Source organism: Sceloporus undulatus, chromosome 3 (genome assembly GCF_019175285.1).
Source record: "Sceloporus undulatus isolate JIND9_A2432 ecotype Alabama chromosome 3, SceUnd_v1.1, whole genome shotgun sequence".
NCBI lineage: Eukaryota > Metazoa > Chordata > Lepidosauria > Squamata > Phrynosomatidae > Sceloporus > Sceloporus undulatus.
The window spans coordinates 176,663,222-176,687,714 of NC_056524.1; the positions used below are offsets into that span (position 1 = coordinate 176,663,222).

The 24,493-nt window shown below is 39.7% G+C and overlaps 1 protein-coding gene across 1 annotated transcript in view; it reads right to left on the bottom strand.

Moving 5' to 3' along the window:
* The window catches only part of PRKG1 (protein kinase cGMP-dependent 1), a 655,625-nt gene that overhangs the window by 192,879 nt on the left and 438,253 nt on the right, over positions 1 to 24,493 (bottom strand). Inside the window, exon 5 of the mRNA XM_042459015.1 lies at positions 1,887 to 1,950. Within this exon, the coding sequence (XP_042314949.1) occupies positions 1,887 to 1,950 (64 nt within the window). The remainder of the gene's footprint in view (positions 1 to 1,886; positions 1,951 to 24,493) is intronic.

The following is a 24,493-nucleotide window of genomic DNA, read 5'->3' on the forward strand; positions in this document are numbered from 1 at the left end:
GAATTCATTTCTGTACCCAGATTACTATTCCTCAACTATCTGTCTACTTTATTTAGAAGCTCCTATTGTGAGCAAAAATGTTTTTAATGACTTCTCCATTTTAAGTGATACAAGATTATTTTAGCCTTCCAATATGTTCGTGTTTGAACTAAATCCAGACAGTTTATAGCTGTTTCTGCAGGTTTCCCCTCTTATCCATGTACCTGACTTTTTAAACGCAACAGTTAGTCTTTTCAAATAACACTTTCTTCTTTCTACAATGTAAGGTAAAAGGTTTCAAGGGGAAAAAATCATGGTTTCCATGGTAAATAGTTTGTCTATGTCCTAGATAAAAACAGAAAACAACAACAGATAAATATTAATGAAGAACAGATCTAAAGGGATCTTATTTTAAAATGTCAATACCTATGCCTATGGTAGCTCAAGAAATACATTTTCCTTGGTAGTTCAACAAAACCACTGTAATTTCCCCCATTGTTTTAGGAGTGGCTTCTGCAGATCAAATCTGTGTGAAAAGCTATCATCACAAGGAGGAGAACACAATTTTTTTATGTATAGATGTCACATAATTATATATTAATAGTCATTAATTGTGTTGACAGGACTTACTACTATGTAATTTTGCAGGTGTGATGGTAGTAATTAGGCAGGCAAATCACAAACAACATTCAGATGGAGCTTGGTGTGAAATTAATATGTATTTAATACATTTTGAATGAGGCAGCACAAGCCTTCCCACATCCTTTAGGACCTGAGGGTCATTAAAATGTTTCATCAACATTCTAGCTTAGCTATAGCTTAATTGCAAAGGATTACATAAAGCCTAGTTCATCAAAATTCAATCAACAGGTGGCAAATCTACAGAGCAGAAGGAAGGCGTAAGGCCACAAGAGTGACAGAGGAAAACAAGGCACTGGCTCCATTAGAGTCAGTTGAACATTCATTAATTTCAAAAAGATGCAACCCAGTAGAAGAACTGCATATTTTAAAGTTAAGAATGCTTCATCTCAGGAACAGAAGGGGAAAAAAAACAGGTTCAAAATATTGATTGCATCAAGTCTGTTTTTCTTAGTGTAGTAAGAGGTCATAACCCTTTTATTTAGGTAGGCATTTGGTCTTTAATATGTTATGGCAGATGGAACTTTTAATAGGTGTTGCTCTGGCGGGTTACACACCGCCATTTAGTACGTGCTCCGTGCGTCCTAGGGTTAGGAAAGGGCGTGCTACGGTTAGGAAGGTTCTCACCTTCCTAACCGCCCCTCTCCCTAGGACTCGCGGAGCGTGTACTAAATGGCAGTGCCCGTCCACATGGGCGCTGCCATACTTACGTCTTGGACACACAGCGTCCAGACGTGGTGCGGCAGAAGTAACGCCGCGAGTGCGCGCCTCGCGCCATCACTTCCAGGGCCAAAAAGGAGCGCCATTTTGGCACTCCTTTTTAGCTGCACCGGGAAGCCTTGCAGTCTGGCCACTGGGGCTTCTCAGTGCAGCTAATGGAGCCGGTGCCAGACCGCCCGCTTTTGGGCGGTCTGTAACGCACCTCTGTTTCTGTTTTATTATGCTTTAAATGTGCTTTTAAAAATTGCTTTTAACTTGTATCAAGTTGTCTTGACTACTATATTAATAGGTTTTTTTAATAGCTGTACTGTATTTTTAAATGGTTGTCAGCTGTCTGGAACCCCATGCGGAAAAAAAGATGGAATATAAAATAAATAAATACCTCGTAACCACAAACTGCCTTTGTACTTCCACAGAAAACAAGATCCCCACTGAAGCATAATGTGCTACAGGTGTCCCCATGAATAGTGTGGCTGCTTGGTATAATTGGAATGCTTTTTAAACCATTGCTACTTAGACCTCATAATGTGCCAAACAAATTCAAGTACCTCTTCTAGGACATCAGCGAGCTTACTGAGTATCTCTTCAGGGAGGCTCTGGAATGTGGGAACACTGTAATATAAAGAAACAAAGACTGTGTAAGTACCCATGTCATTACTTAAAAAACAACAAGAACCAGACACTGGCACCTGGAAGAGGATTTAGAGGAAAGTAAACATGTAAGTATTGTAACTTTTGCAAGTAAATACAGATCAACACATGGACAATTGATTTTCACTCAAAACTTAAATGTTTTGTTTAGTTAAATTTAACTAAAACCATAAAAAGTGTGTACCGCAAGACATACTAATGATAAATGAAGGCACTGTCTTAAGAAGCAGAATGCATTCTATGTATACTATCAGAGGGAAGCATAAGGCAGAACTTGGAACTATCCTGCTACATTGAACTAATTAAATGCTAATTAGTTATCTACACCCTACCCAGATTGTCTATTAATGGCAGTCACCATCAAAGCTAGACAATTACAGATTACTATTCACTGGTTATGTGCTAGCTCATTTTTTTCCTTCCTCCAACAAGGCTTAACAGCCATCCCTATTCCTATGATGCAATGGATAAAAAGGGTTTGCCTCATAATTTATTGTGATTGGGAGAGAATGAAAAGCAAATAGTGGGGTTATTAGAAAAAGCAAATAGTGGGGGTATTAGAAAATGAAGATGGTGAGGATTGACCTTGGCATTCCATGCCCCTGCATGCAAAACATGCGCTCTCACACATACCTTTTCAGAAAGAGTCTCCTGTTTTTAAAGGCTTAGGGAGGTGGAAGATCAATCAGGAAGAAAAAATGTTCTGCATGGACTCAGAGGAACTCAAGACATTTCTAATTAAGAATTCTCCCATTTTGAATTTTGCAACCCCTTGTTGTTACACTTCAATATTATTACAGTGGATCAATGTTATCTAACTAGAATGAAGACACATTCCTTATTCTCTGTTTCCAGTTCATGGGGGAAAAATAACAATCTTTATCAGGAAAAGAACAGCATATATGTTGCAGGGGGTAGAAAGATGAGAGCTGTAGAGCAGTGATAAAATTTAAGTGCACACAGGCTGTTAGATTCCATGTTTTAAGACAGCCTTTCACATCCAACAGTTTCCAGATGCACTGCTCTAGGAATCCCATCATTACAGACTGAAGGATTTGTAGTCCATTTTATCTGGAAATTCCCAGGTTAGGGGAGACAAAAATTACAAAAAGAGCACTTTTAAAGGACTAAATAACATGATGAGGCATTAAACAGCAATGGTGACAAAAATGCCTTTCTTTGTAAAGTCCAAGTATTTAAAAACTAATAATTTAATTAATTAAAGACAATATTGTGTTGTTCCAATATTAACAACAATAAATTAATTTCTTTATTTCTAATTATCAATATTTATAATTTTTGAACCTAACATTCCAAGCTCTGCTGTAAAGAACAATGAAGATTTTCAACATCCACCAGGCTTGGAGATGTGGGTTTACTGGCTTCTTGAATAGAGGCCAACAAACTGATTGGTTATGGCGCACTGCGCCACGACAAAAAAAGGACTGGGAGCAGAGCTTAGGTTATTTAAGCTTGCTTCGACCTCCCTTCCCCCTCTTTTGACAGCTGGGCCACTTTATTTAAGGAATTAACTATTTAACTGTTTTTTGAAAACTTGAAAAACTGAGGGAAGCAACCTAATGTGGGAGCAGCTGTGGCAGGGCCTATTCCTCAGACCGCCTTATCAACTTCCCCAGGATGAAACACCTGCGCTCCATAGAAAAAACCATGAGTGGGTTGCTCTCCGGCCAGCTCGCATCTGGAACGCCAACCTGAGATCTCCACAGTCAACTCGCCAGACTTGACTGAGGATGAAATCCCAGGTCAGCCATAAGGAAGATCTCTTTCCCTCTTTTCTTACTCACAAGACCTAAGGGGAAAGTTTAACCTTTCAACCCACATCTTTGTTTTGTCTCGTCCTTTCAAGTTACTCAGTAATCATGCCTGGCTGAATCCCTAGTAAAACGTCCGTCAAAAAAGTCCCTCAAATGTGGAGGAAGTGCACAAAGTTTGTGTTCATAGGAAATCCGCTCCCCTTGAGATGAATTAGGGACACTAAATGGAGCAACGATTGCATGACAGTTGAGGAAGCGTGCCAGGCTTCTGCACGCATGCACTTCCTCAATGTTTGAGGGACTTTTGATGGATGTTTTACCAGCAATTCAGCTAGGTATGAAAATCTTCAGTGTGAAAACACACACACACACACCACACACAACAAGAGCTGGAAATTCTGTCCCATGATTAAATGATCTCCAGAGGCATACTATTAATGCATATCAGATTTCTAATGATCCTACTGTAGAGTGATTAGATGATACAGAAAGAAGTAAAAGGACATACCAGCAGGATTTTTAAAATGGTGATAAAGGCGGGATACAGACCTTCGCTTTGCGGCAGTCTCCCGCCGGCGCTATTTGCTCCGCACGGGAGCCGCAGCAGCCAAACCGCGCAGCTCCCACGCGGAGCAAAAAAGAAGCTCCATTTCGGAGCTTCTTTTTGTGGCACCTCTATGATGTCGCAAGGCGCCGCTGGCGCATTCGCGATGTCATAGGCGCCGCGACACGTCTGGACGCTATGCGTCCAGTACGTAAAGATAGCGGCGCCCATGTGGAAGTGGCGCCGCCATCTTGTACGTATTCTATATGTACTAGAGTTAGGGGGGTGCGGAAGCACCGCCCCTTCCTAACCCTAGTACGTATAGAATACGTACTATATAGCGGTTTGTATCCCGCCAATGAGTTTATTGTACTTGTATGAGTAGAGCTACCTGCAATGCAAAACATTGCATCTACATGTTCTTTCCTTCTTGCCATACCATGTAGAACAATTCATTCCTTTTCTCCCATAACACTTAGAAAAAAATTGAGACTTCTTCTCACTGTTCATTTCTCAGTGATGCCTGCATCTCTAAGGAACAGCCATAGGAAAATGCATGATCTGATGATGACACACCTCATTGAATAAACCATTTTATATTGCCCATCCAGTCAGAAAAAGAGACAGACACAGAAATGTATGGGTAACCTATGGAGCACTTTATTAACTATGTAAACTGATCTGAATCAGGACTGCATATTTTGTTTTCCTCTGCAATTTGGTTTTTGTGATCATTTTAATGGTTTTAGTGACTAGTTTTCAGTGATGTTGCTAATGACTTGAGCACTATTTTTTAACAAAAAAGAGTGATTCAAACATAATAAATAATCAATTATCTGTGTTAAACATTGTGTCCCAGCATACAATGAAAGAAATTAATTTAATTTAATTTCTGATTTTCTCCCAGTACAGAATTCAAGACAAAATATTTCAGTTCTATTATTTTTGGCTATTGTAATCTTCTTTAAAAATCCAAAAATATATGAAGTAGAAATATATGAAGTAGAAAACAATGGTTTAAGTTATGTTTACTAAAACTTAACGTTTAAAGTTATGTTATGAAATCTAAGTCAAATTAGCATGCAGTATGAGATCTCTCTTGCACAGTATAATTTTCTAAAAAAACCATTTCACTGTTAATAGCTGAAGATGTTAAAATAAATAGATGAGCATTTAAAGCAGTATTTAAATTATTCTTGGTACAAATGGTGTTTGTGGCCTCCCAAAAGATTTGAGCCAAACTGGATTTCTAATGCTGTAGCTTTTTTATCTAGGAAATGGAATTTAAAGTTGGTTTGCTGGACTCAATCTCCCAGCACCCACATGGCCAGAAGGAGGAGGGCCCACCTGCATGAATATGTATTTTTAAGATGTGGTTTTCTTACTGTTTTTATTGTCTGTTTTTAACGATTTCTGTACACCGCTTTGATCGTAGGGAAAGTGGTTAATAAATGAACAATTTATTTATTATTTATTTAATACGCTTCCATACCATATGAACTACAACTAAAACATCTTGATCAAATACAAATTGACTAACATCATCCATTTTTGTCCACCTTGCTTCATTTTTAACACCTTTGCCTGATGAAGAAACCAGTGGAGCTTCAAAAGCTTGCAATATGTATAATGTGGCTTTTGGTTGGTCTAATAAAGATATAATTGTCTTGTGGCTTTTGGATGATAGCAAACTTTACTAATATATTTTTGCTAGTGTTAGTGTTGCTGTCTGGCTGTCTCAGATCATGGAAGGATCTCCACTACACAGAACAAGAAAAGATTTTGTCAAGAATTCAGCAACACCCATTTCTCTTTTTAGAGCAAATCTTCTCAACAGCTCCATCCTCAACTCTCACTGTATAAATAAACCAGCACAGCAAAATTTTGCAAAGCAAATTGTTTCTTTTGCCCCCTGTCATGCTCTGAATCACATGCTAAAAATCATAATTAATTCACCCTAACTCACCAGATTAACTGTATCGCAGGCAATGAATGATATTTCAACCATTCTTAATGGATAAAGACTGAACTACCAAAGGGAAAGCCCAGAGAGAAAAGACTTATGTGGAGGTTACTGCTGGAATTGCTTAAATCATTTCTTTCATCTGTGGCATATTTGATGAACTGTCTTAATGAACTATAAAATCCCATTGTTCAAAGTGTTAGATAAAGAACAAATTAAGTTCTCACCCAAGTAGGAAAAATGAGAGGGAGGAGTGAATTAAAGTGTTATGTCAGCAACAGAGCACATAATTAGGCAATTAGAAATGTTGACAAGGCAGAAGTCCCAAATAAATGATATCCCAGAGTGGCAAAGTTAATACCATAACAAACAGGGAGCTTTTAACAAGGATTACTGACAGTACACATAGCCTGGGATTGTTCTAAATGACTGTAAAGTAGCAACATGTATTTTTAAAGGCATTTCAATACAACAGAGACTGAGAGCTTCATTTAAAAAAAAATCAGAAAGGAAAATAAGATCTTTGCATGCATCTAGATTCCATGCTTCAGCCATTGATAAAACTGTCTGAGTTCCTGATCTGCATCAATGTGACAACTCAATATAATTTCAAGTCTAATTTAAGGTACTGTAAAGCCTGCAAGAGTACTGAGAAGGTGTTGACTATGACTTTGGAGATCAGGGTTCGATTCCTTGCTCAGCCAAGGAAACCCACTGGATGACCTACACTGTGGTAGGTTCACCTTAGGGTTTCCATAAGTCAGAAACTATTTGAAACACACAATACAGCTTGGGACGATAACGCCTGACATAGTAGTGCCTCTCCTGCTATCCATACTGTAAACAGACACACACAATCAACATCTAAGGCCATCCTTTAAGTACCTCTTCCTAGTAAACCAAAAGGAAGATCTCTTTCTTTCATGGTGATGTTTGCTAATGAATCTTGTCTGGCATGAACACTCACCTTTTGGGAGCCAGGTAAAGGATTCACCCTACTCTCAGACATGCTATGGGCTATTCTAACGTAATGGCTGAATTGAGCCGTTTCAGTTTATTTCACTGTCACTGACATATTGTTTATTTTAATAGAAATTAACTATTTTATTGTAGCTGTTTACACGTTTTAAATTTGTATTTTCGCTGTTCACATTATCTTCTTTCTTTTCACTGTAAAGGCTAATTTTAAGACACTCTCCCTGTACAGTGCACTTCACACAAACTAAAAATTTAACCTAAAATATTTCAAAACTCACATATAATGATTATGATAATGATATGATGATACAATAATGACAATGGTTGCCTTAGCAACTCAGAAGGCTATGGAAAGGGTTTTGGATCTATTTGACAAAATAAAAAACACAATATTGAAAAGACTCTAGTATTTCCACATTTAAAGTATTTTTGAAGAACACTAAGAAGCAACAGTATGCCACACTGGTTGCCATTTTATAATTAGACATGGTGATCTGAAATGGAGGCATCCTTTTTAGCAAGTTGACTGAAAATAAAAATGATGTATGATAAATGCTACGGTTTCAGTGAAGCTGTGAAGCTTGAATAGATGGGTCTACACATAACTAAACAGCAACACCAGTATATAAGAATGATGCTGGCATTAACAAGATGTTTTATCTTGTCTTCAGAGATTTCCACGTGGATAGCTTCTTCATTGTTCAAGGGAGTGTGAAAGGAAATTGAATTTTAACAGCAGAAGCCAATAAATAATGGCCTTTACGAATCTGTCAGCCATACTAATATTTGTGAAAAGGGACAAAGGAAAATGCCAAATGGCCATAATTTTGCAGTTATGTTTATTGTTTTAAATTGTTTTAATCTGTGCAGGTAGATTTTCCTTGCCTGAGATGGCCACTTTTGTCAGTTCATTACTCTGAACTATATAGCCCTCAGCACTTGATATTCGTTAGCGGTCTCACATCCAAGTTCTAATCAGAACTGATCCTGCTTAGATTTCAAGATCAGATGTCTGGTGCCTTTAGGATATTTAGGCCTGAGGTGAGAGAGCTAATGGGTAAGATTTAAGATGGAAGAGCTTCCAGGAAGCATTTTGCCCCAGGAAGGTTTCCTTTAAAAAGAAAACTAGGGTCTTACACAGACAGTCCAGGATACCACAGGCCAAGCCAGTGCTATCTAGTTTCAGGTTCCAACCCAGACTAGAGCAGGGGTGTGTGGTAGTTTACACACTGCTGTCCCCATGCAATGGACTGGCTATTGCCACACAGCTCTTGTCTTATTCAGCCATTGCCGGCAGTGGGAAGCCCATCACCATGTCTGACAGAAACAGTGCATCTGGCCACCTCCATATCAGACGGGAGAATGGGAGACTCTTTAGCAGCAACAGCTGAGTAAAGTAAGGGGTGTGTGATACTGTCTTTCTTTCAGGGCGCGCTGAAGAATTTCCACAAAACTCAATGGCAAATGGTGGGTCATTTAGATCTACATTAAGGTTCCTTCACCCCTTTACTGGCCCAGATCCATCAGATCCATGTCCAGTCTGATGGATGAGAGCTTGATCTTGGCCCGGGACTAATGGCCTGTTTTGTCCAAAAATGATGATGCAAGTCTAGGGGGAATATGGGCCTTGTGGCCAGCCCTAAAGATGAAGGTAACAGAACTTATGGAAAGGATGCACTGTCCTCCTTCATGCCCCATTCATGTCTTTTCCCGCCCCCCCCCCTCAATATAATGTTTAAACAAATACATAAGTACATAATTAAACAACAATCATAAGAGACATGGCAAACTAGGTATAAGTAAACACCAGGCTATGTCTGACTTGGTAGTTTTATATCTGTGCATTATTTTAAGGAACAAATATAAAATCAAGTCAATGATATCTAATTAATGGTAAAAATAACTAAATACATATTACTGAAGAGTATTTTATGAGCTTGTCTTTATAACAGAATAGGGAAATAAGAAATCCAAATATGGAGTTACTTTCAGGCAGAGCTTTAAAAGAATAACTTATAAGCAATTAGTTTTGTTGAATTGCTTTGGTGGGGATCAAGTAAGATATAAATTAATTTTGGTTATAATGCAGCAAGCAGTAATTTCAACCTTTTGTGGTGTGACTGCAGCTGTTTTAGTTATTTTTACTATTAGAAGGGGTCTGCTGGCTCATTATTTAGATTTGATTTGTAGCATGGGCCTCTGATATTATCTGAATATTCAGATTTTTCTCCCTAATAGTAACCGAAAGCAAATATTTTAGCTATATATAAATAATGAGAAAACAAAGGACTACTTTTCAAAAATTGCAATTAAAACTATAACACTAACAAATGGTTTTAAAAAGTGTCTACTTTTAGGTTTGCCACAAAGACAGAATATTTACATAATGAAAAATGGGAACAGAATCATGAAATGGCATTGTGACAAAGCAGGAACTTATTGAACATTGATAGTAAATTTTACTGAGAATTGCTGGTCACCATCAAAATATGTCATGATATCGTATTTTATGCCAAACACCTCTGAACACGAGATAAAGAAGCTCACAAATTTGTTTTGTTTTTAAGAAAAGACAATTCATTTGTTTTGTGACTGCTGTAGATGATCTGCCTACTGTGTTAAAGCCAAGCAAGCGTTAAATTGGTCACTGCTATTCATTTTGGGAAATGAAAATACAACACCTACAAAGCCGTTAAAGCTCTACCAAGCAGAACATAAAACAGTATCTTCATAAATAAGCTTTTTATCTACTACTCCCCAAATTGACTTAAAATAAATTTTCCTAGATGTAATGGACATTACTGGAAAGTTACAAGTTCTATTTCTTGAAGGGCTAATGTACAGGTTCAGAGACCTTTCTGTCAGAACACTGATTTCACCGAGCAGTTCAATTAGTACAGCAAGATTCCCTGAAAGAGGTAGCTTTAATAATTTCTCTCCTCCTATCTAACATATTATAGAACAAAGCATTCTCTTATGTTTATAACCTGCACAACTTAAAGGCCAACCTAAGCAGAATCCTCAATAATTGATACTTGTACAGAGACAGGGAAGGAATAAAAACTTCATAATTTGCCCAAGGCAATAATATACTGGCAAGAACTCTCTGCCTATTTTAAGAAATGTCATAGCATTTGCAGTCTTCTCATTTGTTGGTTTTCAAAGTACAAATAGAAAAGTTTTCAGGTTGTAATTCAAACAACTTCAACCATGTGAATTTCTTAGGACCAATGGATGGTTCTAGTTTTAATTCCACAAGTACACCTGATATGAACAAGAACAAGAACAAGAGGCTTGGTGGCACAGTGGCTAAATGCCAGTACTGCAGCCACTCACCAACCACAAGGTTGTGAGTTCAATTCCAGCCAGGAGCACAGGGTCAACCCATCCCAGCATCCTTCTGACGTCGCTGAAATGAGTACCCACTTGTTAGCATAGACATTGGCGGGGTACAGACCGCCGCTTTGCAGCGGTCTGGCGCCGCCGCCAGAAGGTCCGCGGGGGAGCCGGAGCCTTCAAACGGCCCGACTCCCGCGCGGACCGAAAAAAGAAGCTCCAAAATGGAGCTTCTTTTTGCGTCGCGTTTGCGACGTAGCGAGGCGCCAGGGGCGCGCTCGCTACGTCAGCAGCGGCGCGACGCGTCTGGACGCTGTGCGTCCGATGCGTAAAGATGGCGCCGGCCATGTAGAAGGGCGGGCGCCATCTTGTACGGACGGAGTCCGTACGAGGCCATGGGGCGTCTAAAAGAGACGCCCCTTTTTTAAAATGGGACGTCCTCCGGACGTCCCAAAGGGCAATGTAGAAAGCCCCCCTGTAAACCGCTTCGGGAGTGCTTAAGTGCACTAATAAGTAGTATAAAAATGTACCGTATATACTTGACTATAAGTCGACCTCATATATAAGTTGAGGGCAAGTTTGGGGGCCAAAATTCTGGATTTTGATATGACCCATGGACAAGTCGAGGGTAAAATGTAGGCACATGTAATGAAGGATGTAAAGGATGACGTAAAGGAAAACAATGCCAAAGAACTTACAAAATTCCAGCAGACATAACTGTTTGTGCACATACCAAAGGCTGGATGGCTGAGAGAGCAGAAAGGGGTCAGTGATTTCAGGGCAGATTAAACTCTTGCCTTTCACCATATATATGTGTGTGTGTTAAAATACAGTACTTACATTGACTCATGGTTAAGTTGACTCAGATTTTTAGGATCAATTTTTTAACCTAAATTTCTAGACTTATACATTAGTATATACAGTACTTGCTATTGAGTACGACGAGCTCACAGCTGATGACCCTGCAATACACTGTGTATCAGGCTGGCAACAGAGAAATTTACTTGCTATTGCTATATTTCTAACAACTATATACTATATCATCATCAGGAGGAGAAAAAAGTCTGGCTCCACTTAAGTAGCCCGTTGGACAAACTTGAAAGCTTCTTTGTACCACTTGGAAGCAACATGTTGAATCACACTGATATTACTCAGGCTGACAAATTCAGCAGTGACTGGACTACCTTGGCTGATGGTAGACTCTCCTACATTGGTGAAAGAGCTCACAAACAATAATGTTGCTGTTAACTGTGAATCCACTCTTTTTACTTCAGTGAAAATGACCAAATTGCATTTCCCCTGATTTCATATCACTGTGTAGTGGATCACACTGGGCAATATATTAAATTATTATCACTGATCGCATTGTTCTTTTACAACACATTGTAAATTAATTCTTCATCCTCTATAGTCTCTCTATACTCATCATAGCTACTTTATGGTAAAATGCTAAATCTAAAGTCAATTGTAAATCATATTCCATGAGATAAATATGAATAGGCGTGTGCCAAAACACTTCCACAAATTACAAGATTCATCCCTCATGTTTCTACACGAAATGTTTTCAAAAAGGGGAGAATTTTTGTTAGACTACTCAGAGACTAATTGAATTACACTGTATACAGAATTTGTCTTTTGTAAAATGGTCGACCTGAGGGAGCATCTACTATCAGGAATAGAAAATGTGGTGCTCTCTTGTTTGTTCATTTTATTCCTCTAAGGATCTATATTTCTTGTTGCCTTTTCTTTGAATGACAAGACTTTATTATGATGGCAAATGGACTGAATATTGACAGTTAACCCTGTAGCTACTCATGGCTTGAAGCTAAAATTTAACCATCTGCCTTCAGGTGTTTACATATTGAAGCTCCCTCTCTACCTCCAAGTTTCTTAGGATGGCCTTGATACGCACAAGAAGAAACAAATGTAAAAAGGTATAATACCTCAAGTATGGTATCTCAAGTATGAAAAGTATGGGTTGCTACACATAAACTCAATCCTTGCAGATCTAGTTTAACATATTATTTCTTAATTGATTTGATATACAATTCAGTATGAGACATAGAGCAGAGGCAGATGGGCAGCAAGGAGTGGCCAGAAGCCTCTCCCAGCCCAGTCACCCTGTGGCTGTGATAAACACACACCATGGCCCTGAGGTTGCCTCCTGTCATGGCCCCAAACAGGAGTGAAAAAGATCCATTCTTTTGGGGGCTATTTTTGGGGCATCTTAAGCAGCCCCAGGGCGGCTTCCGAGTGCTCCAGAGGTGTGCATTGTGTAAACGCTACACTGCCAGAATGGCTGGAAGCCACTCCTGTCTGCCCATCTGTTTTGGGCCATACATACACATACTTATTTATGCGTTTTTTCCCCAGTTCATGGTTTGGGTAAATTGTTTTCACATACGTACTATCCCCCTTTCTTTTAACAGCCCTTGAAGAAGACTATACAATATCTTTAGGTCAGAAGGTTTTGGGTTATTTTGAGAAACAAAATCTCTTTTTCTACATCTTGAGAGTCAGTCATTTTCAAGTTACATTTATGGATAGTTCCAGTCCCTTTTGCTTTTCATCTTTCTCAGTATACTATTTTCCCCAAACCAATTATAGCTAAACTTGAAAGAGTAAAGCCACACATAATGGTACACAAAAATCATTTTCTTCTAGCCAAAATCAAATTAAAAACAATATGGCTTGGTATATACATTGAGAGGAAGGAGAGCAGAAGAATTTATGCATAAATTGTAATTATAATCCAGGTCCCTCAACTATAAATTAGGGAAAACTTTCCAATAATAAAAGCTACTCAACAATGGAAGAGGATGCCTCAGAGAGTGGCGAAGGTTAATTTTCTTGGGAAGATTACTTTTAAGGAGAGGCTGGATGACCACATCTCAAGGTTACTTTATCTGTTTCCTGCTCTCAAAGGGGCCATTGGAATCTAACTTTATGACTTGAATTCTAGCAATAAAATATGCAGAAAGACTAGGGCCCATTACAGACCACCCAAAAGAGGCGGTCTCGGGCCGCTGCCGGTTGCAGCGCGGAGGAGTCACAGCAGCCAAACCGTGCGACTTCTCCGTGCTGCAAAGAAGGAGCGCGAAAATTGTGCTCCTTCTGGCAATCCGGAAGAGGCGCCGCAAGTGCCAAAGCGCGCACTTGCGGCGTCACTTCTGGGCTGCGACGTGCGGACGCAGAGCGTCCGCTACGTCAAAATGGCGGCGGCCGTGTGGAACGGCTGCCGCCATTTGTTACGGACTCTGTCCTAATAGGGTAAGGGGCGTCTGGAAGAGACGCCCCTTTTTCAAAATGGGACGTCCTAAGGACGTCCCTTATGGTGGTGTGTAACGCGCCTTAGTATAATGCAGATGTTGCAAGTAAATAGAAATTAAGTGCCTCAGGATTTTCCCAACCTCTTCCCATGTGCCATTTAATTCAACCCACAGCCAAAGAACACAATCCCTATGCAACCTATATGTGCAACAAGCCAAAAGCACTGATGCTCTGTTTTATACTGTTTCAAAACAAACTAACTATAGCCTATTGAAATTCTCCAAATAGATGATCCATCAAAATGCATATAACAGCAATGCAACAGAAGCTTTCTGTATCTAAGCTGTTGATGTTTTGGGCAGAACTGTAAATTTATTGGTGCTCAAAACATAAAATTATCAAAAACTGTGAATAGACATACGATTCACGTCTGAATTTGGAGTGAACAAGGTTCACCTTGTACATTTTTGTACTATTGCATTTTTTTAAATAATGGAAACTGTCTATCTCCAGAATCCTTCAATTTATTCCTCTGTCTCTTGACCTCATCATTTCATCTTACCTTGCCCCTTCCTCTACAGACAACTGCCAGTTGCAGAGATTATAATGAGCATCTGAAAAGACCAGGAAACATTGTCCAGGCTTGTACTTCATTGAATTCTTGTCCACTACTATTGTACAAAATTATATTGAAAATTCCTTAAGAACAGTATAAAATTTCTAAATAAATGTTGTTGTTTTTAATGAAGAAAAAAGACCTCTATCATTAGATCTTTGAAGATCCAATTGTCAGTAGCAAGAGAAAGTGAAAAAGCTAATATGGTAAAAAATTGTCAGATGTTTGTGAAGAATGAAACATATTTTTAAAATGCAAGTCTCATATGGCAGTGGAAAGATTCAAGGGCTTGGAGATTAACCTAAGAAAAGCTTGCAGGTGCTAATTGGACTAGAGATTATCAGAGTGACATCACTCTTGCAGAAAGAAAAGAAAATGATATGTTTTTAAAAAGTAACAGTAATTTCTTCTCTGTGTGATCAAAATTTCAGTAATTCACCAAGAGAAGAATATTTGGTATTTCTTGATGCTCCTGATTTGATAAAATATGGCAAGGTTCTAACCCACAGGTTAAGGAGCTTTAAGCCTGAGGTGAAAGAACTAACTTTAATTAACTTTCAAATCATTTCCAGTTGTTAATATATGAAGTGACACCCACTAATCCTTCTATTTTTTCCTTATCTTCCTACGATAATTAATTACCAACTGTCCAGTCACTAGAATATTCTTATATCTTGCCATTCTTATTTTGGTATTTGATTTGTTCAGGTCCAAAGGCTATGTCTGTGGTTTTGCTAAATATGAGAAATGGCTTTCAAAGCTAAGTTATTTTCAGTGCCTTCCATTTCAGTGCCTTTCATTAGAAATCACTGTAGTCAATCAAATGACAATATTCTACAAGATTTCATAAACATTCATCTAATTTTCAAGCAGCTTTCCCACCGTAATATCACACCTCCAAGAATATATATAATATTTTGATCCACTGAAATATCACTGTCAAGCAGACAAAAGACTATGACCCTGTAATATTTGCGAATTACATAGATAAACTTTTACAATAATTTATATGAGATATTGATCAATCAGGAACAGCAAGACTTAAAAAACTTTCCAGGGGCATTAATATACTGGGTAAGGAAACAAACTTGAGATTTGATTCTTCAACCCTGTCTGAAGTTATCATTTAACAATAATTTACATTGTTTCCTTTTTTTAAAGACAACTCCATTATTATCTACAATCAATTTCGGAAACTACTTGCTATACACACATACATCCTGCACAGGAACATAATTTATAAAATTATTTAACTCTGTAAATTGATAAAACCGTATGAAAATTCATTGGACAAGAAATTTAAAAAGAATTTTGACAGCTAATCTCAGATGTCAGGAAACTATGGAAGGAAATAACAAACTATATTATTTTCCAACTAGGATAAATTAACGCTAGAGAATCAAAGTAACATATTTTCTCATTTCCAATTGATCAGCTTTTACAGGATAAAAATATATATCCTTTAATTATTGCTTTTTACACTTATATTATAGTGTAAAGATAGTCTGAGAAAAAGAAATAAATAAGTTCTGTGCAATTAAAGAAAAACAACAAAAAACAGTATGTAGTTATTCAAGACTCTACATAAAATTCACCAGAGTGTACTTGTTTTTGAGCATGCCTATACCACTGTGTGACTTGCATTCAGTAATTCAAATTAAAGCCTAGGTCAGGAGTGATAAACTTTAGCTCTTTCAAGACTGTGAGAGTTGTTGTTCAATACATCTGCAGGGCCAATGATTTCCCCACTCCTGACCAAAGTTGTTGGATAATACAGAACAATGTACCACATCAAAAAACCTATGTGAATTGATGTGATTCCCAACAAGTATATGAAAAAATAGCAAATATTAAACATTATTTATTCTGTTATTTCAGTATTTGCAAACTTTCCCCCCCAGTACAGAACTCTTTCTATATGAGTATCTCCGCTGAGAAAAATCTTTGAGCATCTTGTGTGGTAGAGAAGTTTTAGAGACAAATACTACATTGGCAAGGTTGCCAGATTAGATCCAGGAGGGGACTGTAATTAATTGTGTGACAGATCTATGAGCAGAACAAGGTACCTTAAATTAGCTCTGCCAAGCAGGATAAAGGGAGCACATAACAGCATCCAGCCCTGTTTGTGAGGTGGGATGTTCTCACAAGGCACTAGCCATGTTGGAATGAGATGGCTCCAGGTGAAAGTTGGGACTTGAAAGGAGGGCAAGCTACTCTGGTAAAGAGTGACAGAACCTTACAGTACCTCATTCTTTTCAAAGGTTTGTTAAGGATTAAAAGTACAGGAGCCACTTCCTCAAACCAATTTCTACATGTTGGGTACAAAGTTCATGCAGGGTGCTGGCCACTATATTGTGAGCAGAAGTAGGAAACCAAGGCCCGGTACATACCTACCCGTCAGTGCTGGCTGGAGGCATCCAGTTTCCCCCCGGAGGGACACCGCAGCACCAAACTACGCGGCGTCCCTCCGCCCCAAAAAGAACCCAGAAAAACCTGGGTTCTTTTTCTGATGCCATTGGTGCACTCATGATGTAAGCGATGTGCAGCGACATCTTACGGTGCGCATCACTTACATCATCGTGGCAGCAGCCGTGTGGACGGGATGCTGGCATGATGCCACCACCATCACATGCTAGGGTTCTGGATCATGCAGATGCTGCAAACTTTGGAACCCTGTATCGGCGGCGGCACACCGCTTTTGGCCCATCTGTCCCAGGCCTTACTTTTTTAAAAATAATTTGTAGCACAACCCATTATGAGATCCTATAAAGGGGGCTAACCCATTATTGCTTATATTCCCTACTCCATAGAGCACTCACTCTGATGCTAATTTGTCATTTGCTACTTTCTCATTTCATTTTGGGGGGAAGGGATAAAAAGGTAAGAAAATGACCCAACATTTAAAAAAAGTAACAGTCTCCCCACCCCAAACAATATGGAAGAAAAGTAACTCATTACACAGCCCCTGATTGTCATGTTAGTTCAGTAAAGGAATACTACTCTACCCTCATTAACAACCCAAAGTAGTGTGACAGTATTGCACTGAATTACTTCCAACTCCCCCAAGAACAAAACCCAGAACAGGAGAAGGCCAGTGATGCTACCTTATTGCTGAGATTGGTATTACCCAGTACATAGGGGGCAAACTGCCTTGTCCTCCCTCCTCTCAGCCACCTGGCTGCCCAGATCCTTGCTGAGGAGGGCAGAGCTGTGACTTCCAGACTACTCATTCAGGGCCTGGTGCAGCTGAGCCTCTCAGGAGCCATGTTGGACCCTGAAGGCACTGTCCCCTCATTCACTTAGTAGCCATGGCTGTCCCCCCAGGTGCACTGCCTTGCTGGTGACAATTCCCTCTGAGGTGTTACCTGGTGCGGTAAGCACTCCTTGCACCCCCTAATGACATCTCTGGAGAAGGCAACTGAGCAGGGACCAGGGGCCAATTTTCTACTCTGTGACACCCTTCAGGGTGCCAAAATAACTTGTTTTCTTGCTTTCTACTTTAAAATGACAATGAGAAGTGATGCTGCCTTGCTTTCCTCAATCCCTTTGGAAGGGAAATAGAGGGGAAATGGGGGTATTTAAGGGAGTAGTGATTCTAGTTTGGAGGACTGGAGAGGACCCAGCCCTCTAAACCTGGTCTTTTTGTTTTAAATTGAGTTTTTGAAGGAGCTTTAAGGGACTCTAGGATATTTAGTGACTCCACTGCAGTAAGAAAAGAGTGATAGAGGTAGGCATGGCAATTTAAAGAAAGCATTTGCCGTTATCTCATCCTTAGAGTACTTCTGATATGTTCCCAAGAGAAAGGAACACAGTTTGAAAATTACCATTGTATCTGAAAGTCAGTGTACCCAACAGTACAGAGAACAGCAGGAAATAATAAATCAGCAGCACATTTCTCTGTTTCATCATGCTATCCATGGAGTCTTATTCATTTGGAGCTATTTAATCTATATTTTTCTTAAACTGCTGGTCAATTCTCTGCTTCTAGGACACTATGGTCATTTCTGTTCCTCATGTTATTGTCCCTTAAACTAATACAGAAAAAGCTGTAGGTAGTAATTTACTAGAGGATGTATTTTCTAAAACAAGTAACATATGTAACAAACAGCAAATTGCTAGCATTGCCACATACTAAAGAGGTCTGCATCACAGAGATGTGAAATGTAAGGAGAGGGCTTGAAGACTGGCATGGCCAGTCACCTCAATAGTGATCTAAACGCTGCTAAGAAATAAAGAATAATGATTAGTAATCAATGTCTTGGTGGCTTCTTTTCGGTGCTAGCGTAAGGTTCCAAGAAAATGTGTTCATGATCAGCATCTGCAGTGCTCCTTAGAGTTCTGTCATGTGTTAAACAAGGAACCTGGATATGAGTGGTATTGGTGCTGCAAATAGCCTCCTGGAACAACAGCTTGCTAGTAGGGAAGAGGGAGCACAACTGGTGCCATGAGAAAAGGGGAGGAAGAAATGTAGAGGAACGTGATTAAACGTGATGGGCGTGTTTAGTTATATACAAGGCTGAACACAGATATGAGAAGGTGCATCCAGAATAGAAAGAAAATATATTGCTGGTGTAATATAATAATGTTGTCACCACTGGAAATAGAACATGTGGACCCTGCTGAAACAATCACACAGCAAACAGCCTACCAAGCTAATGGCATTCATTCAACAAACTGTCCTTGAAGCAACCTGTTATTGTGATGTCTACTTGAAAAATATTTCCCTATCAGAGATTACTCAGCTAGCTGCTGCCATAATAGAACTACCTCTCATTTGGCTCAATATGGCAGACTACCTTATGACCAGAAATTTGAGTAAATACAAGGTAATTCAGAACATCTTGGAGTCAGCTTAATCAGTTGCCTGACATCTCTGCCATCTGGACCAGAAGTAGTGAATTTGCTTGTCATGGAAATGCCATATAATTGAATTGAACTGGAGTAGCTTCTATTGCATGAATACATATTGAGACATGCACACTATTTTTTGGCAATCATTTTATTCTCCATTATACTGCCATGTTTTCTGGCAAGTCACACTAAAGAAAATGGACTACAAGCAATTAGGAATTACTGCTATTGATAAAATGCAAAACCTGGTACAGGGTGCATAAATACTAAATTATAATGATCACTGCATATGAAATGTACACATACATTCCCACTTACTAATGTAGCCGAACTGTTATTTATCTTCTTCAATTTCCTTCCTTAATGTAGGCAAACATAATAATTTGATAGAATAATTGCATAAAATCAGTTAATTTACATTTGTTTGGTTGCTCTCATCTTTTTCAAAGATGAATAGCACCAATTAAAAAAAGAGCAGGGAATATATCTAAAGATAAAATAGATAATCATGAGGCACAGCTGATGAATAAGTCTTATCAGAAAGAAAAACAGAACTTGTACCAAGAAATCGTGACAAAATAATGTCAACAAACTCCTCATCTTTTTATTCCTATTTGCGTCTGAAATACATAATGTCAGTTCCACTTCATGGCCTGAGAGTCATGGATCAATCACTTAGAACAAATATAGTTGACAAAGATTTAAAAACAAAGTAGTTTCTATTTATCACAGCTCTTCTTTGCATGTTAATAAATATATACCATAGACCCAATACAATGGCATAAATCCTCATTTTACTTAGGGCCATTCCATACTATCATTAAATAACTGCTGAGTTTACTACATAATTGCAAATTATATTAATTCTTAACCCTGCATCATGCAAATATGGACTTTTCTCTTTCCTCAACTAAATTGCAAATTGTTCTGTGCTGTTGGAAAGTATATACTTTCAATCAAAGAAAAGTTGAGAATGGGTAATAAATAGGAATAAAGAAACACATGTAAGAATAATAAAATAATTAAGAGTGCTTTATAGTATGCTTACATGTGTTCTGTTATTGTTGAATTTCATCCACCCTAAATTTGTTCTGAATCGAAAAATATAATCTAATTTACACACAACAATGAGAACAATTTTCTTTATGCTGCTTCATATGCAATTGTTTTCTTTGACACTAGGGAAGACAGTTTTGTCAAAACACATCTGGTATTGGTAAATGAGGAAAAAAATCTATATATAGAGCAGCCTATGGAAAACTGTTCTAGTCTCTTGTTGTTTGCAACTGTTTTATAGTCTCTATAAAAAGGTAAAGGTAGTCCCTTGAAATGAATGTCTAGTCATAACTATAGGGGTGGTGCTCATCTCCATTACTAAGCCAGTGTTGTCCGAGGACTTCTCTGGTGGTCATGTGGCCAGCATGAATGCACCAAACACTATTACCTTCCCACCAAAGTGATACTTATTTATCTACTTGCATTTGCATCCTTTCAAACTGCTATGTTGGCAGAAGCTGGGACTAGTGATAGGAGCTCACCACAACATTTGGCAATTGGGCCTTGAACTGCCAACCTTCCAATCTTCGATCATCAGAATTGGCATAGTTACAGTGACATCATGTGACGTTGTCCGATAATCTTTGTGCGATTGTGTGATAGTGATGGGAGCCTCTCACTATGCTCCCATCACTTTTGGCTGTGTGAAAATCTCCCTAGTGCTGACAAGTTGCAATTACTAATAAGCAACAATGGCATCACTTGAGGAGGCTGGGGGTGAAAACTCTACTGGGTGACACCACAGAAGACGGGTGACACCCAGTTCGGCTTCCTCTCCCTGTAGTGTATGTGGGTGTGATGCATGTGTGTGTGTTTGTGTATGTGACAGTGCTACCAGTGCTACCAGGCACCTGCCCTTTCTTCACTGCTTATCTTGTCTCCACAGGGGCAAACTAAGGCAGCAGAGGAGGAGAGCAGAGCATGCGTCTTTGTCCTTTCCCACTGTCTCACTTGCTCAGTCACCCACTGGCAGTCATGGGTGGCAGGCAGACTGGCAAGATAGGAACTGTGAGGGGATGGGTGAATGATTGCCCCTCACAGCTGCTCCACTGGTTGGCTTTCTCCCTGAGGAGGAAACCTAGCTTCTTCATATCATTAATATGATATGGAGGAGGAGGGATGAGTTTGCTCCTTACTCTACAGCCTCGCTTTTTCCCCAAGGAGGAAGCCGAGCAGTGGAGGAGGAGGAGCAGTAAACTTGTCCTTCACAGTTGCTCTGCTGCTCACCTTTCTTCCCAAGGAGGAATATGAGCACCAGAAGAGGAGGAGCTCTGTCCCTGAGGAGAAAGTGGAAGAGAAGGAGGGGCGACCTTGCCCCTCATGGCTGCTCAGAAGGAAACAAAGACCTGTTCCAGACTACCAAAATAAAGCTGCTTCGGGTCTCTTTGGAGGTATGCTATTTAAATTATGCATGGGTCCTAAGAGTCCAGAAGCTGCACCAAAGCTGCCCTCCAGTGCTTAGGAATGGAGTGTGACTTTGGCGCAACCTCCAGACTCTTAGGACCCATGCATCATTTAAATAGCACACCTCCAAAGAGACCTGAAGCAGCTTTATTTTGGCAGTCTGTAACAGGCCAAAGACTGGAAGATGGGAAGGAGCTTTCTGCACAAGGAGGAAACCGGGCAGAAGAGGATAAGCAGGCTCATCTCTCATAGCTGCTCCACTTCCTGGCTTTCTCCCTGAGGAGGAAGCCAAGCAGTGGAGGAGGAAAGGTGGGCTCATCCCTCATGGCTGCTCCACTCCCTGTCTTTCTAGCTGAAGAGAAAGACGAGCTGTGGAAGATAAGGGGCCAGCGTGAACCCTTTACGTCTGCTTCGCAGCCCTGGTGGTGCAATGGTTAAATGCCAGAACTGCAGCCACAACATTGTGAGCTGGATCCCAGGGCTCCAAGGTTGACTCAGCTTTCCATCCTTGTGTAGTTTGGTAAACTGAGTACCCAGCTTATTGGGGCAAGTAATTTACAGACTGTAAACTGCTTAGAGAGTTCACTATGAAGCAATATAGCAATGTAAATGCTATTGCTATTGCCATTCTTTCTCCCCATGGAGGAAACTGAGCAATGGAAGAGTAGGAGGAGGTGCAAATGCATGCCTCAAAGCTGCTTCCCTACCTCAGCTTTCTGGCTGAGGATGAAGCTGACAAGAAGAGTAGGAGGAAGGGGAAATATACCCCTTCTGTCCTCTGCCGCTGCCTCACTTGCTTGACCGCCTCCTGGCCACCCTGGGTTGGCAGCCAGGTGAGTGGGCAAGGTAGTGGCTGGGGAGGGTAGCCAAGGGAGTCCACTGCCACTGCCCAGAAACCCTTGCAGGGTCTGGCTGGGCAGTGGGCAACTGAGAAGGGGGTAGGGGTAGATGAGTGAGTTAGCAGGAGAGGCGAGGCAGGTCACTGTTGCAATCCTCTGCACTGGGTGACACCAAAGCTAGTACTGTAATGCCACTGATAAGCAACACATTCATTCTTCTAAAAAGTGGTAATATATTAGCTCTTGAACAATAAGGAAGAACTGGAGTGTTTGGGAATACAGAGGATATCAGTTTGAAAACTGCAGAAAACAATGTGAAAATCATAACTTCTTGGGAAAGTTTACAGCCATACATGCAAAAGAAATGTATGTGTGGGAGGATGGGGGGGGGGCCTAAGAGTAATTCCCCAAATCTTTGGCAACTAGAACATTGACCCCATATTTCTTATTTATACTGTGGGGCAGGTCACTTGATTGCTTACAGCTATTTTCCTGATGTCTGAAGATACAGCTGAACACCAAAAGAACCAACATGATTCAGTGGAAATTGCCATCTAATTGAGCCAATTTCTTGACCGAGAGCCTTCTTTGTACTCTTCCATCCATCTGTACATGCAACGGTCACCTTGTGTATTTATTTGTTATTTATTCCAAAGTGTATTCCTTTCACAGAAGTTCAAAACAAAACAAAACAAAAAGTGTCGTCAGCTTCGTTACAATTCTCTCTTGAGAGGTACTGAACCTTCATAAATCATAAATTATGATTTCTTGCTGGGTTGCTTCTCCAGGTCATGAAAAAATCGACTTGAAAGCTTCAAACACACTGGTCCAACTGTGAATAGTTATACAATAAACCCACATGCTTCTAACTCATACAACCCTCTCTTCCCTTTGTTCATATGTGTAAGAAAGGCAGCAAAGGTTTATGTTTTAAAACTAACTACAATTTTATGGGAGAAATCTAAAGTTAGTCCAACTTAGAACAGACTAGTGAAGTAAACTGTACCTTTTAGTAGGGATTATTTTTGTAAATTAGATATTCCTGCAGGGGAGAATGCTCCAGTCTTTGCTTGTTTGCATCACATGCCTTTGAGCAGCCACACAGTGGATAGTACAGTCGGCCCTTCTTATACACAGATTTTTTAATACATGGATTTAAGTATCCACCATTTTGCTATGTCATTATATTTAATGAGACTTGAGCATCCACGGATTTTGTTATCCACGGGGGATCTTGGAACCAAACCCCAGCATATAACAAGGGTCCACTGTAAGAGGGCACGGAGCTGACAAGCAAGAAGGATTGTTACTGGCTATATTCTGAGAGCAGATGTGTGAAATCATGACTACAGTCACCATTCTGGTCAATATTGGGAACCGCTCTCTTTATTCAGTTCTGGTCTCATGTCCTTGGTACAGATTTCTCATCAGGACTGTCAAAGATGGTGGCACTCCCATGTCTTTGAGTGCATTCCATAGCTTTTCATGATCTATACAGTCACATGCTGTAATCAATAAAACACATATTGATTTTTTTTCTGGAATTCTTTGGTGCACTCCATTAGCCACCATATGTTTGTGATGTGGTCCCAGGTGCCCCTTCCATTCCTGAATCCCACTTGTACCTCTGGGATTTCTCTCTCCATGTATGGTTGGACTCTCTCTTGCAGAATTTTAAGCATACTTTTGCTTGCATATGAGATTAATGCCATAATTGCTACATTCTTTTGTATCTACTTTCTTGTCTATTGGGACATATATTGATCATTTCTAGTCTCTTGGCTAGCTCTTTCTTTTCCATATTTGTGGGGATATTTTAGTTAACACCAGAGTTGCTTCTATCTGTATGTATTGTTGTTCAATTGGGATATT